Source organism: Columba livia, chromosome 3 (assembly GCF_036013475.1).
Source record: "Columba livia isolate bColLiv1 breed racing homer chromosome 3, bColLiv1.pat.W.v2, whole genome shotgun sequence".
NCBI classification, from domain to species: Eukaryota; Metazoa; Chordata; class Aves; order Columbiformes; family Columbidae; genus Columba; species Columba livia.
The window spans coordinates 110,830,686-110,844,039 of record NC_088604.1 but is presented as its reverse complement, the minus strand read 5'-3'; the positions used below and the strand labels follow the sequence as shown (position 1 = coordinate 110,844,039).

The 13,354-nt window shown below is 39.2% G+C and overlaps 1 protein-coding gene across 26 annotated transcripts in view; it reads left to right on the top strand.

Moving 5' to 3' along the window:
- The window catches only part of MAP4K3 (mitogen-activated protein kinase kinase kinase kinase 3), an 82,687-nt gene that overhangs the window by 43,304 nt on the left and 26,029 nt on the right, over positions 1–13,354 (top strand). For 9 of the 26 annotated variants that reach the window (XM_065059100.1, XM_065059103.1, XM_065059110.1 and 6 more), the window contains 8 exons: positions 3,805–3,863; positions 5,009–5,047; positions 5,345–5,398; positions 7,206–7,289; positions 9,126–9,168; positions 10,179–10,341; positions 10,755–10,864; positions 13,309–13,350. In XM_065059100.1, coding sequence (XP_064915172.1) covers positions 3,805–3,863; positions 5,009–5,047; positions 5,345–5,398; positions 7,206–7,289; positions 9,126–9,168; positions 10,179–10,341; positions 10,755–10,864; positions 13,309–13,350 — 594 coding nt within the window. The remainder of the gene's footprint in view (positions 1–3,804; positions 3,864–5,008; positions 5,048–5,344; positions 5,399–7,205; positions 7,290–9,125; positions 9,169–10,178; positions 10,342–10,754; positions 10,865–13,308; positions 13,351–13,354) is intronic. The other 17 variants (XM_065059111.1, XM_065059109.1, XM_065059104.1 and 14 more) reach the window with 5 other exon arrangements.

Sequence of the window (13,354 nt, the reverse complement as noted above, 5' to 3'; positions counted from 1 at the left end):
AGAAGGGCCCAGAGGCCTCTGCAAACAGCAGGATGGGAAAAGGCTGAACTAAGCGTCTCGAACATAACTTGCCTGAACATGTCTCCAAGAGCAAAGAGAACACAAGAAAGTGACTGGAAGGTCCCGAGTCTCCTTAAATAATTAGCATGATGCTAATGGGATAGAATACTCTTACTGATCAGTCTGGGTGTCAGTCAAGCTCTGCCCCATCCATGCCCCCCTTCCTCGCTGCCTCACACCTGTATGCAGAGTGCTCAGAATGTCCTTGGCTCTCAGACCAGAGCAATTAGAAACATTAACTCTGTCCCAGGGTGTTATCTCTTGTTCTCAAACTCAGTCCAAATAACAACCATGGTAGCTATAGAAAAGAAAGGTTTCTAACTGCATGAGGAAGGTTAACTCATTTTCAGTCAAACCAGCACAACTGGTTGTTCTGATAAAGTATAACAGCTCACTGATGGCTTTGCAGGATACATGCAGTATTTACTGTTGTTTTGTATCAAATATGTAGCTAAAAGGTTTATAAAATTATAACTTCTGGATATATTCGGAATAGAGTGTACAGGCAAAAATGTGTTGCACTTTTTTAAAGCTTTCTAGCTCTTGGTATTTATCTGTCAAGAGTGCAAAAGGAGAAATTTCCCTAGCAATGGATTAGTTCTCCCCATGTTTGGAGTGAAAACTAGCTATATTTAAAGCTCTTAGAAGAACGCTAACAACCTAATTAAGGCAAAAAAACCCACAAACATATCCAATTAAGATAATAGCCAAATAAATGCTAATAGGCAGCACAACAGTAAACTGAATCACAACAAAGCTTTTGTCCTTTTAAAGCATTTAATCAAAAGTAATTCTGGCAGATGCCATTTTTCATAAAGAAAATTCCAGTAAGGTTTAAAAAGTCTGGTGATAGATGAAGGCTCCTTAGGTTTTATAGGGGTGTGCTTATTTTCTCTTATTAATTTTCCTGTCATTGCTGTACAATATACACAGCCACGCACTGCACAGTTTGTAAACTAAAATGGACAGATTTTTTTGTCTCTGCCCACCGTAAGATCTTTGTTTCACACTTTTGAATAATGTGATTTTGCAATATGTAGACAAAAGGCATGTCACTTCAAGGTGAAAATCTCAGATTTCATTATACTGATCTGGGCTTATTTTTTTCAACAGCTCTCCAGGCTTTGTTGTGGTGTCCTCTTACATGGACTCATACAACCTGTTTAACCTTCTTGTTCGTGAATCTAGTGACATTTTATTTTTTGCCCTGGAGCCTGAATCCTCAAAATACCTGTGCTTATATGTGAAATTTTTTGAGACTGAGAAGTAATATAAGTACTCGCAGTAAAGAAAGTTAAATTTGTGTTTCTTTGTGGTGGATTGAAGTGCATCAAATGGTTATGAGGGCCAGCAGAAGGTAATTGCCAAATGAGGTGACAGATGTTAGGAGTGATGAAGGTACTGCAGTTGCAGAAGGCCTAGGGTGGCCTTTCTTGAGGGAAGAATCATAGAGTCATTTCAGTTGAAAGAGACCCTCAGGATCTAGTCCAACCATAACCAAATTCTAGCACTAAACTGTGTCCCTAACAACCTCGTCTAAACGCCTTTTAAACACCTCCAGGGATAGTGACTCCACCACCTCCCTGGGCAGCCTGTTTGACTGCCTGACAACCCTTTCTGTGAAGAATTTTTTCCTAATATCCAATCTAAACCTCCCCTGGTGCAACTTGGTCATTTCCTCTCATCCTATCACTTGCTGCTTGGGAGAAGAGACTAACCGCTTCCATGCTACAACCTCCTTTCAGGTACTCGTAGAGAGCGATAAGGTCTCCCCACAGTTCCAGTTCCCTCAACTGCTCCTCATCAGACTTGTGCTCCAGTCCCTTTGCCAGCTTTGTTGCCTTCTCTACACTCTCTAGTATCTCAATGTCCTTCTTATGATGAGGGGAAGGATACTTGCTGAGCTTGTTTGGGGCAAGGAGCGGGAGGAATTGAGGTTGGGGGTAGGAGGAGTTGAGATTGGGGCATGGAAAGAGGCTGAAACTGTCAAGAAGGAAGATAAGGATAGTGGGAGGGATCAAAGACACCTGGGACCTCTTCCACCTGCTGCCTCACAGAGCCCAAGACACGTTCCCAAGACAAGCGAGCCTTCCTCCCTGCTGCCACCGCCACTTGTGAGCCCTTGTTTTCTGTCACCTTGCTTTCCAGCTCCACTGAGAGATGCCTGGGGGAAAGTTGGGTGGCCCTTGTCAGTCAGATCCATAGAAGTGGATGGGGTTTGGTGGTTTTGGGGTTTCTTCATTTAATTCTAGAAAACAGATGTGTAGTAAAGTTGGTACAAAGATTGAAAAGTCAGTCTCTCCATAGTTCAGGAGATGCTGTTAATAGTATCAGGCTTGTCTTTGCAGTTTTTATTCAACCCTCTGATTTATGCATTCTTTTATATCAAGTAATTATCAGTTACATACTGTTTTTACCACACTCTCACTTGTCTTGGGAAAATACAGGGAAGTCACTGAGGCAATGAAATGCTGCTGAGAGCTGTGGTAGAAACACCCATGTGGAAACTACTACTTAACTTTACAGAGCACAGTTGAAGGTGCAGTAAACAACCTGGAACTCCTTGCTGAGCACAAAACAGTATAAATAGCTTTTCATTAAAGTGATTACTCTTCAGTCTGGAACTGATAGCTGCAGTAGCTTCTGCTTTGTCAGTTTGGACAACTGGCAAATCTAGCGTGAGACTTTTCCTCTGGTTTTTAAAAATGCCCTTTTGAGAGATCAGCCCCATGAGTTGTCACCTGATCCAAGTTTGTCACTCTTATAGCTTGGATATCTTGGCATTTTTCTGAAGGATGGCATGCTTTTGATACAGACTGTAGCTGAAAGAGGCACATTTAACAGAAGATGTTGGGAGACCTTTTTCCTGGAAAGGAGCAATGTTGCTCCACTTACCACTGGCTTTGGTGATCAGTAACTCTCGGTATTTTGGGAGCAAATTTATGCTCAGATTTTACCTGTTGTGATCCACGTAAGAAAAAAATACCTTGTAATTAGAGCAGTATCCTCCTGGCAGATGCTGATTTGATGGTGCTTCAATATGGTGCCTCTATTCCCATTAATGCATTAAATTTGTATGCCTCATGGCGTCTAGTGAATAATAGTGCTGGAGGCCTGTTGGCACTTTTTCTAAGTGGCCCATGCTGCATGATTGCTTGAGTGCTTGGCTTTGCTATTAATATTGTATTTTTTCTTTTTTATACAAAAGGTAATCTTAAACTAAACATGTATTGTTATCCTTAAAATACATATTGCTTTCAGCAGAACTATAAAAACACGTTTACTGTCCTCTCCGCTTATTTGATGTTCTCATGGGCCAAAGAACTGCCTCTCAATCTGAAATGAATACTGTAACATACAATTGAGGAATGGCTGGGTTCTCTACAGGGTCCGGTAGAAGACAAGGTCCTTTATGGTTTTTTCCCCCCCTTTTAAAAAGAAATATTATCTTTTTGTTGTTGTTTTGTTTCCTTTTCTGTAGCTGACTTTATTTGAGCAAAAGATCCACATGTTCAAGGAAGGTCTTAAGGTCAGAGTTTTAAAAGGAATTAGAGATGCAGCAAACTGGCAGAGAGGAGGTTTTTGGGTGCAATGGGCCTGAGAGTGGTGTTAGGGGCCAAGGAGACCAGAGGAGTGAGCCTGGTTGGTAGATCAGATGTGGCAGAGGGGATAACAGCAGCATGACAGAAGGTATGTTTGATGCTTACCTGTTCGTCTTAAAGATTCGTTCTCTTATATTTGTAGGATCTACAGCTAGAATATGGTCATGGTCCTCAGTGTGGCTACTTCTTGGGTGCAAATAAGTGAGTAAGCAATGACATTTTCTGTTTTGAATTCATTCAGTGCTGCTTTAATATAAAAATCACGAATGCATGTTAAACACATTAGCTGAAATGGATGTAGTAACATATGTCAAGTTTGTTTTATCACTTACAATTCCCAAATCACTTATTTATTTCTAAAGTAATAGTAATTCTAATGATATAGAATTACAGCACTTCTCAGTATTTGAAACTGTGCTGACCATATTGTCTCTATAATGCTGTAAACTTCCTTTTGAAAGCTGTTATCTTGGTCTGCTTGTTAACAAAATGTTCTGTGTGGATAGGTCCCACACACCACAATTTTACCCCATCTATGAGCCAGCAGTGCTGCTCCTTGACATTGCTTTATGCCCTTTTTCGTGTTATAAGGTGCTAGAAACATTCAATTCTAGATGCTTTAAAAAAAAAAAAACTTGCCTGTCTTAGCAAAGTCCTTTGACTTCATGTTCATATATTAAATAATTTTGTTGTATTATGCAGGAGTGTTCCATGTAATTCTTCCTTTCCAGCCAATTTCCTAATTTAAATTTGTGCATGTCAGAATTAGAGTGCTAGCTTTGCTTTGCTAAATTAAATAATATTTTTAAAATGCAGAAAATCTACTCATAGAATGTGATCTTTTTACTCAGTCATTTAGTTGGGGAAAATAGGAATGCTGGTATCTTCTGAAATCTTGTTGTTTCTCATCCCTGTGGTTTGCCTGCTATTTCTCCCTGTCTGTGTTTTCAGACAAAGACACAAAAATGGGAAAAGTTCAGATTGTTACAAAAATTAACTAGGGAAGAATGAATTTATTTCAATAGTAGTTTAATCCTCTTGGCAGTCTGACTTTTTAAAATGTAACCTTCTTGGATAATATGGATTTGTTTTAAATTGGATGAAACTAAGACCACTGCACTTGGATGAACAAGGACCACTGCACTTAACAGCAATAGATTAATAAGCACATAAGAAAGTGTGTTGTGTGGAAACAAAGACAGCTATGTTAATTTGTTATGTGGATGGTTAATGTATGCTTTCAAGGCCAGCTGAAATAACATGCTCTGGATAATTCACTGATAGAATCATAGGAGCATTTGTGTGCCACAATTAAACTGTGTTCTTGTTCTTATTTAATGCTGAAGGAGTCTCTTAAAATCAGTTGAAGAAGAACTGCATCAGCGGTAATTCTATTCTTTTTTTTTTTTCTGTCTTGTGTGTTTCAAAGTCATTTGTGTGTTGATTTCTTATGTCTGCTACAGCTAGTTCTTGCTTGTCCCTGTACTTGCTGAGAGGATATGGGAGAGGCTTAGTTGTCTGGATTGCAGCTGTGCTTTCAAGAATAATAATAGTGATAAAAAGCTAAAAGACAGCAAAATTCCGTAAAAGAGGTAGTAACCCTTGAGCTCAGACTTTTTCACAGTAGCCAAGGTGATTTTAATACAACTCACTCAGCCATAGTACCTTGTTCATTTTCTTAGGGGACATGTGGCACATTTAGAAGATGATGATGATGCGGACGATGATGCCAAACAGTAAGTTCTTTCTTCTTGTAAAAATAAATATATATATATAAGCTGAATTTTGAATAGATGAAATAAAAAAAAAAAAAAAAATGAATAATGTTCTAGCCCTAATAGCTCAGCATTCTAATTCTTCTATAGCAGTTTTAAAGGTAGACATTTAATGTTGTTCCTATATGACGTTACTAGAAGTTTTCTTATTCTGCTGATAAACTTGTGATGAATTAGGGGGGAAAATATCTTGTTCCTCAGTTGATGCAGTTGTCATTTTATCTTCTGTTCTTGAACAAAATCTTGGCATAGATACATTGAGCCAGTAATTCATCTGATCACAGTCCTGATGTCTTCTTTAGAACCTATGAATATATATTAAAAGAAAGCTCATTAAAATACATAAATATATCCATAACTATCTTCTCTAGATGACTTTGTTCAGCCCACATTGTTAGCTAGGAGGATGCTTGTCTGGGTCCTTGATTTTTTGGAACAGAGCTGGCTCCCTCACCACAAAGAAAACAAGAGTATATAACTGCAAAGTCCGTACAATAGGCATGTGTTTAATTATGCTCATATTAAATTCTACTAGTATAAGTATTCTAAGGGTATTTTCAATTGACAGATAAGAGCTGAAACAATTTAAAATGCATAGGCAGTATGTGGAAATTTACATTCCTGAATAAATCTGATGTAAAGACCAGAAAGAAAGATGTGATTGAGACAGAATTCTTGTTTACTTTCTGTTAATGAATAATTTTTAAAGATATTGCTTCATACTAGAAACCTGTAAAATAAGCGTTATCTATTACTGGCATCTATCTCTTACAGAGAACCAAACCTCTTTTTTTTTTTTTTTTACTTGGGTTATTTTACTGCTGCTCTTTTATAAAAGGGCAGTGGTTTTATCACTGTACTGAACAGGATGGTAGAGCTACTGATAGCATCTGACATTAGTTAGATTAGTTAGGTGACAACTACATTGAACTTGCATCATTTAATAACACAAGTAAGTTTGCTGTTTAACACAAGTCATATTTATAGAAGAAAAATGATTGTTAGTGAGTTTTTAGCAGGCTTTATTCCCTTGCTAATTGCTTAAGAAATTCCTCATATTTCATTATTAGGCAGTTGTTTCAAGGCATGATTGGTTACACAGTTCATCAATAATATCTTTGAGAGGAAGAGGTTGATAATGCTCCTCCTCGATCAGCTCCCCTGCATTTGGCCCAAGCTGAGAACCCACTTTGCTCCCAGCTGGATAGACCTTGGTAAAGATAACTCAGGTTTCCTGCACTGTAGGATGCAGTGGTCCCTATAGCTCCATACTGCCAGCCCCACTCTGGCCATCAGTGAAGATGCTCTGGACATCTGTGCTGCTGCAAGCCAGCTCAACTTGGTTCCTCCATCCGTACTGATCTCTGCACGTTTTTTATATATAACTCTGAGTCTGTCCAGTTTTGCTTAATCTTGTTCTTTCTTCCTCCGCTTCTTGCTTTGTTTGCAGCCAATATCATTAACTTTGGTAATGTTCCAGGGCTTGGAACCCCTTGATCCCTGCTGTCTTGAAGTGCTTGTGCTGATTTTTTGTCCAGTGTTTCGAGATCCTTGTTGCTTGTGCAAACTCCGTGAAGACTTTCAAACAGTGTTGGCTTTAGCTGCTTCTGTCACTGTCACGTTTCTGTGGATTTTCTTTTTCACGTTAAGCAAGAAAGAACCTGATAGCTTCCAGGGAGGTTCCAGTTCATTTGACCCTAAGAACAGTCACCAATAGTCTTCCAAAAAAGTCCTGATGTTCTTTGCTTCTTCCTGTATTCCATCCTAGGTACTCTTGCCCTACAGAGAGGGCCTGGCGATTTCCTATAAGCGCAGGAATTAGCCTTGAATGCCTCAGCCTTGGATCAGACAGGTTGTGTATCTGCGCCTTTCCTCTTAGTATCTGCTTGAGCCCAAAGCTCTGCTGCGATATGTTGGTTCATCAGCTTGGTCTTGGATATCTTTCTCTGTACCCCCCTGAAGATTCAAGGCTCTCATTTGGTTTATATTCTGAGCGGTGAAGCTGCAATTGAAGAGCACATGTGACATCAGTCACTTCTCCCTTCAGATTCAAAATGAAAACAATGAAGCCACTGTGTGCCTTCCAGTCCACGCTGGTGCTGCTGCGTGACTCTGAAGCTGGGTGATTCATAGAAGAGAATCCACACACTTCAGGGAACGATATAAAATTATCTCTCTTCATTTAACAATTTTAGTTGTTTTGATATTTCTTTTTCTTTCATTTGCAGCAAAGCTGACAATACTTGAACTTCCTAGTTATGGAAGCTGGGCAAGCAGAAATTATTGTGGCACTGCCCCGTGCAATCAGCAATGACAAACTGCACAGAAACCTTGCTCTTAAAACCAGAGCACACAGTCCTTTGTACAAACACTGTCACATTTATGCCAAATACTGTGGTGTGGGTTTTTTTGTGGTATTTGTTTTGTTTTGCTTTGGGTTTTTTGTTGTTTTTTTTTTTTTGTTTGTTTGGTTGGTTTGATTTTTACCTTTGGCTGCTCAATAACACTGTGATGTCTGAGATACAGGGAAGAATATGAAAGAAAATAGCAATGGAGCTTGGACACACATGACTGAGGACTTAAGCTTGGTCCCATGTTATAAAAAGAATATAATTTCTACCATCATAATAGCTGAAGTGCATTACGTGGAGTAACCCGTTCTCAGAAGTTCCCTTCTAGCTTCTCTGAAGTAAAAGCAACTGATAAGATGCCAGGACAGTAACTCCTGAAAAGAATGAAGCAAAGCAGCCAAGTTGTTGATCTGTAAATAAGCAAGCAAATATCTTAATACTTGGATGTTTTCCCAAATCTTTGGAACATAATTTAGAAATAAGGAAAACACTGTGCAAGAATGTCAAGTTTTCCCAGCTATATTCCGAATCTGTTTAATGGAAATAATTTTCTGTTCCAAAAGATTAGGAAACAGGACACTGTAAGACTTTTAAAAGCATAAAAAAGTAGGAATTTAGGATTTTCTTTACAACCAGCAGAGAAGGAATGCTCCTGATGCTTCATCTTTATTGTTTCCTGCTGATATCTTGCACTATCGAGCCAAGCTGTTGAATTGCTCTTGTGTTAAAACGTTGTATTTACCAAGATTTCTGTCAAAAAATGAAACTTATGAAAGAAACAAAACCCAATAACAAAAACACACACCAACACAAACCAACTCAGACAGTAGGCTAGCTGTCCATTGCAGGTGGATTTTGCTTTCATGAATAAGGCTGTTCTGAAAAAGTCAGTGGTAAATTTATCAAGGAATGGTTTTCTGCAGTTTTCCTGTAACTCCCGTTTGCCCTGTATAGCTACAGATGGCCCTTCAGAAAAGCTCACTGATATCCTAAACCTTCCTCCTCTCAACAGAACGTATCAGGCCTGCTCTGCATCTCCCTACTTTTTTTTCTGCACAAATATGTGTACTTTCAACAAATCAGTTCTTGTCATTTTGTGCTCTCTAGGGAGGGTCTGTGATGCTCGGGTTTTTGGGTGGTATCTATGTTATGCACAGCAATAACAAAATGTTTGAAAGTATTAGTGATGCAATTATGTGGATATAATAGTGCTGTTGACAAGTTAATGCTGTTTATTTGCATGGCATTTATAAAATCCTATATTCTCATGGATACCGCAATATGAGTTTCGAAGAACTACACTGAATAACAGTCTTTTTTGTCTCTTTCCTTTCTAGTGCTACTATGAAACCTAAAGTGCCACCTCCTTTACCACCAAAGGTAAGTGGGGGGGATTTTTTTTGCCCAGAAAAAAAGGGCACTTTTAATAAGCAAGTACAGAAGTGTCTAAATGACTATACTGATGGTTTTCTCTCTTGAGCCGTGACTTGAAGACTTGAGGCAAGTTTTAAATCAGGAGTATAACCAGGGGGTTGATCTATACGTTTGTAGCCTTTAGTTGCAAATCTGCATGAAGTCTTGCACTGTAGGGTATTTGTCAGTGTGAAAGTGCTGTTGCTGACTCATTGCACTTCTGATAGTTTAGAAGGAATAAATTGGATAGTTAAAAAATGTAGTGCCCCAAGTAGTTTTTAATAAAGAGCTGCCAAATAAAGCACTTGCGTCTTAACTTCTGGTGTCTGAATGGTGATCTTCAGAGGTGTGCCTGGGTCAGATTAGGTTTTGCATGCTGCCACTTGAAAAGTAAATCTTTTCACATTGAAATTATCCTAATATGAGCAAAAATAAAAATTAAAAAAGCTTGCATCTTTTTGTCCAGCTGTCAGTTCCCCAGACAAAAACTGCAGGTTTAATTACTTACCCTCCTGCACTATCTTTACATAACTGAGAAGAACTTTACAAGCAGCATCAGTGTAGCCAGTGTCTAAACAATGTTTCCCTCTGTGGTTAAATCCCGTATTTGGGATTCCTTACACAGAGTTCTGGCTGTATCATTGAATGTTCCCTAGTTCCTACTAAAATGCCTGATTTGGTTATCTGCAGTCATAAACAGTAACATTTCTGCATGCCAAATAATTGTTTAATGCATGAGTTAAATATAATGATTTTGAATTTGTCCTTTGTCAATAACAAGGTCTTCCTTATTGCTCTGCATTTCCTTCTAGTTTGTTTTTGAAAGAAATCTGCATGGTAGAACACGTTGCTTTCTCAATTTACATGTGAAAGTCCAGGATCCAAGTATTACTTGTATATTTTTCTCATTGAGAAATAACAGGGATGCTTTGAGTCTTTTTTCATTATGTTTTTTATTATTACTATGTCTTTTTCAGCCTAAATCCATCTTTATGCCCCAAGAAACTCCTTCTTCTGAAAATGATAATCAAGGGACAATCAAGAGATGCCCAGCATCAGAGAGTCCAGCAAAATCTGCATCTCAGGTTCCACCCAGACCACCACCTCCTCGGTTACCTCCACAGAAATGTAATGCTTTAGGTAATAAGAATGAAACCAACAAGTAGACAAATATTTCTTAAATAATCTAACGTGATTTTATTTCTACATCTTCACCTATGTCTAAAGTCTATTTAAATTTAATTGATAATTGAACTATAGCCAAGTTTTTCTTTAGAAATGCTAAGTACATTTTTCCTCATAACTCTGATTGCATCCCTTGCTATGCCCACAATAGATTGTTATATTAATTACCAAAAGCCATGGACTGAGATTGAAAGTGGCTCTATAGATGGTTGTAAGTGCTCATATAGGAACATGTATGCTTTAGAAATAAATTAGAGTATCAGAACATGATCTAAGTGGAAATTTTGGCCTTTCAAAATTGTTTTTAGGATAGACTACTTTTTGAGTTGAAGGTAGAACAACACATTTCTAAATATGAATCTCCTTAGGTAATGGAGTCACTTCTGTACAATTAAATGGTGAAAGAGAGGGCTCACCACATCAGCAGAATGAAGCTAGAGACACTAATTTTTCAAGGAAAGAAAAGAAGGAAATACTGGTAGGTATTTAAGCTTCTAAGTGTTATTTTAAAGTTGTCTCAACTGTTCTACACGCGCAATGAAACGGAGCAGGCATGCTCTTTAGTATAGAAATAACGCTGCATGGCGTCTTGTTTACTTTGAATCAAAGCACAGTTTTGTTAGATCATCTGGCTGTGATACAGTCTGAAGTTTGAATCGGTATTTAATTCCCATTAGAAACTACCATAATCACAGATATACAGGATTTACTTGCTTTTGTTCACATACTTGAGAAGCAGCACATAATGAGAGGGAGATCCTTGTGAGACGGATGTATTATAATGTGTTGTGCTGAGCAATTAAGGAGTATGCTGCCATCTGATGGCCTGCTGGAGGATTTGACTGGCCCTGGGAAAGGAGTTGAGTCAGGGCTGCTCCCAAATGAGTCCTTCTCCTATCCCAGATGTAAGCATACAGGCTTTTTGGTGTTCTAGGGGGGAAAAAAGGAGAAATATAGATTGAAGGTCCAGATATGCAAACTGTTTGCCCGCTGGCCTCTGGAGCTCTGGGTTTCATGGTTTAGCAGCTTGGATTTAGTGTGAGACTTGAGCTACCTGTACTTACATGAAGTGGTACTCATGGAAAGAATACAGTTTTACACTATGTCATGGAGGCACCCCGAAGTTAGTTTAGGCAGACAACAAGGTCCAAAACCAAGCTTTTACTCTGGTCAAAAAGATGCAGCAAATTAACTGGTAAAGAACAGGGGTTTAGCACTCCAATAACATAAATACAGGTTCAAATATCAGTTGAGGAAATTATTGAGGTGCAGCAAATAATAACAATGGAGATCCATAGTGTGCATACACGTGGCTCACAAAAATAACGTCAGAGCCGCCCCTGACTTCAGGAAACAAATACACGTACTCATATTTAGGCACGGAATACCCTCACTTTGTCTAGTGAGGAAAAACACCCGCAAATTTTGCAAGGAAATATTAAGTAGGTTATCACTCACCCAACGGTGTGGTGAGGCAGTCCCAGTCCTGGGAGATTACCTTAGGCAGCGATCCTGCCTAAGGGGAGGGCTCTCGATGGCAGCATTTGCCCCGCTGTTCCAAGAGACCATGCCAAGCGCATGCCTCGGCAGCGGTCCCGTTTATATAGCTGTGTCAAATCTGACTGTGGGTGTTCCAGAAGCTTCTCTGCACCCTCACTCTGGCTGTGGGATGCCCTGAAACTTCTCAGCTCCTTGGCACCTCTGCGCCCCCTCCTCCTCTCTCTTACCCACCCTGGCCAACAGGCTCTGGGGTCAGACAAAAGAAGCTGTTAACCTCATTGCAAGAGAGGCGGGGGGATGTGTCTGCACCATCCATATCGAGGGAAGCGGGGCGGGGCCGAGGGAGAGGTGGGCGTGGGGGGGTGTGCAACTGCCACACACCACGTGCAGTCTGATCTAGCTGTGAGCTGAGGAATGGGAATACTCCTGCATCCCTTTCTCCTCTTCAGTGAGTTTTTCCATCAAAGCAGCAAACGGCTTCCAGAGTGGTCGCTCTGTTATTATTCAAAAGCAAAAGTGAGAATGTGAGATAGGAGAAAGTGGGACATCTGTAGATAGATCAGATTAAATGTAACATGAAGCTCCACTCTTTGGGGGCTTCTTCTAAGGATGAGGTTGGAAATGTCAGTCTTTTGAGAGAAGAGTAAAGACAGCAGAAATGTTTGTGTTTTTTGCTTTGTTTTAAGGAAGTGCCAGTAATACTGGCAGTACTTTGGAAAGTATGATTTCCTGAACTGCTTTGAACTTGGCATTTGAAATTGTGTGTTTAAAGTCTCCTCTGTTACCTGTAAAATACTCAGAGAAATTGATACTGATACAGGAAAGTGGGTCTAGTACTGATTGATAGAGTTTAATGCTGCTTGTAATATTGAACAATTTAACAATATCTACAACATTGCTTAAACTTTGCGTTGCTGGATATTATGTGCTTTCAGGCATCATCGTAATGTGAAAATGTTGTACGATAGACCACGCAGACATATAAAGAGGAGATATTAGGGAACCATATTAACAGTAGATATTTCAATGAAAGAAAGATACTGGTAGTCTGTGGTAAGCAAACTTAGACAGAATTATGGAATTGTCAGTTGGAAGTCCCTAGCCTAATCTCATGCTTAAAAATAGGACGGTAGCAAAAGCTCAGCCATGGCTTTCAAATCTAGTACATGTGGTATTAGACACAGCAGAGTGTCCCAATAGGTACCTAGTGCCTTCCATTTAGCATAGCATAGAAATAGGCAAGTATTGGCTCTTTATTGTCTCCTCATACAATTATGCTCAGTTACTTATCAAGTGCTTTTAACAGCCGTCTAAAAAAATTTTTTAGACTTGTATTTTGGTTATGTTGTAGTATGGGGGAGTGTATATGCACATTTATGCAGGTATGTGCATGTGAGTATAAACATACTTTTTATTTTCTAGAAACCAATTAGTAATGGCCTTCCTCCCACACCTAAAGTACACGTGA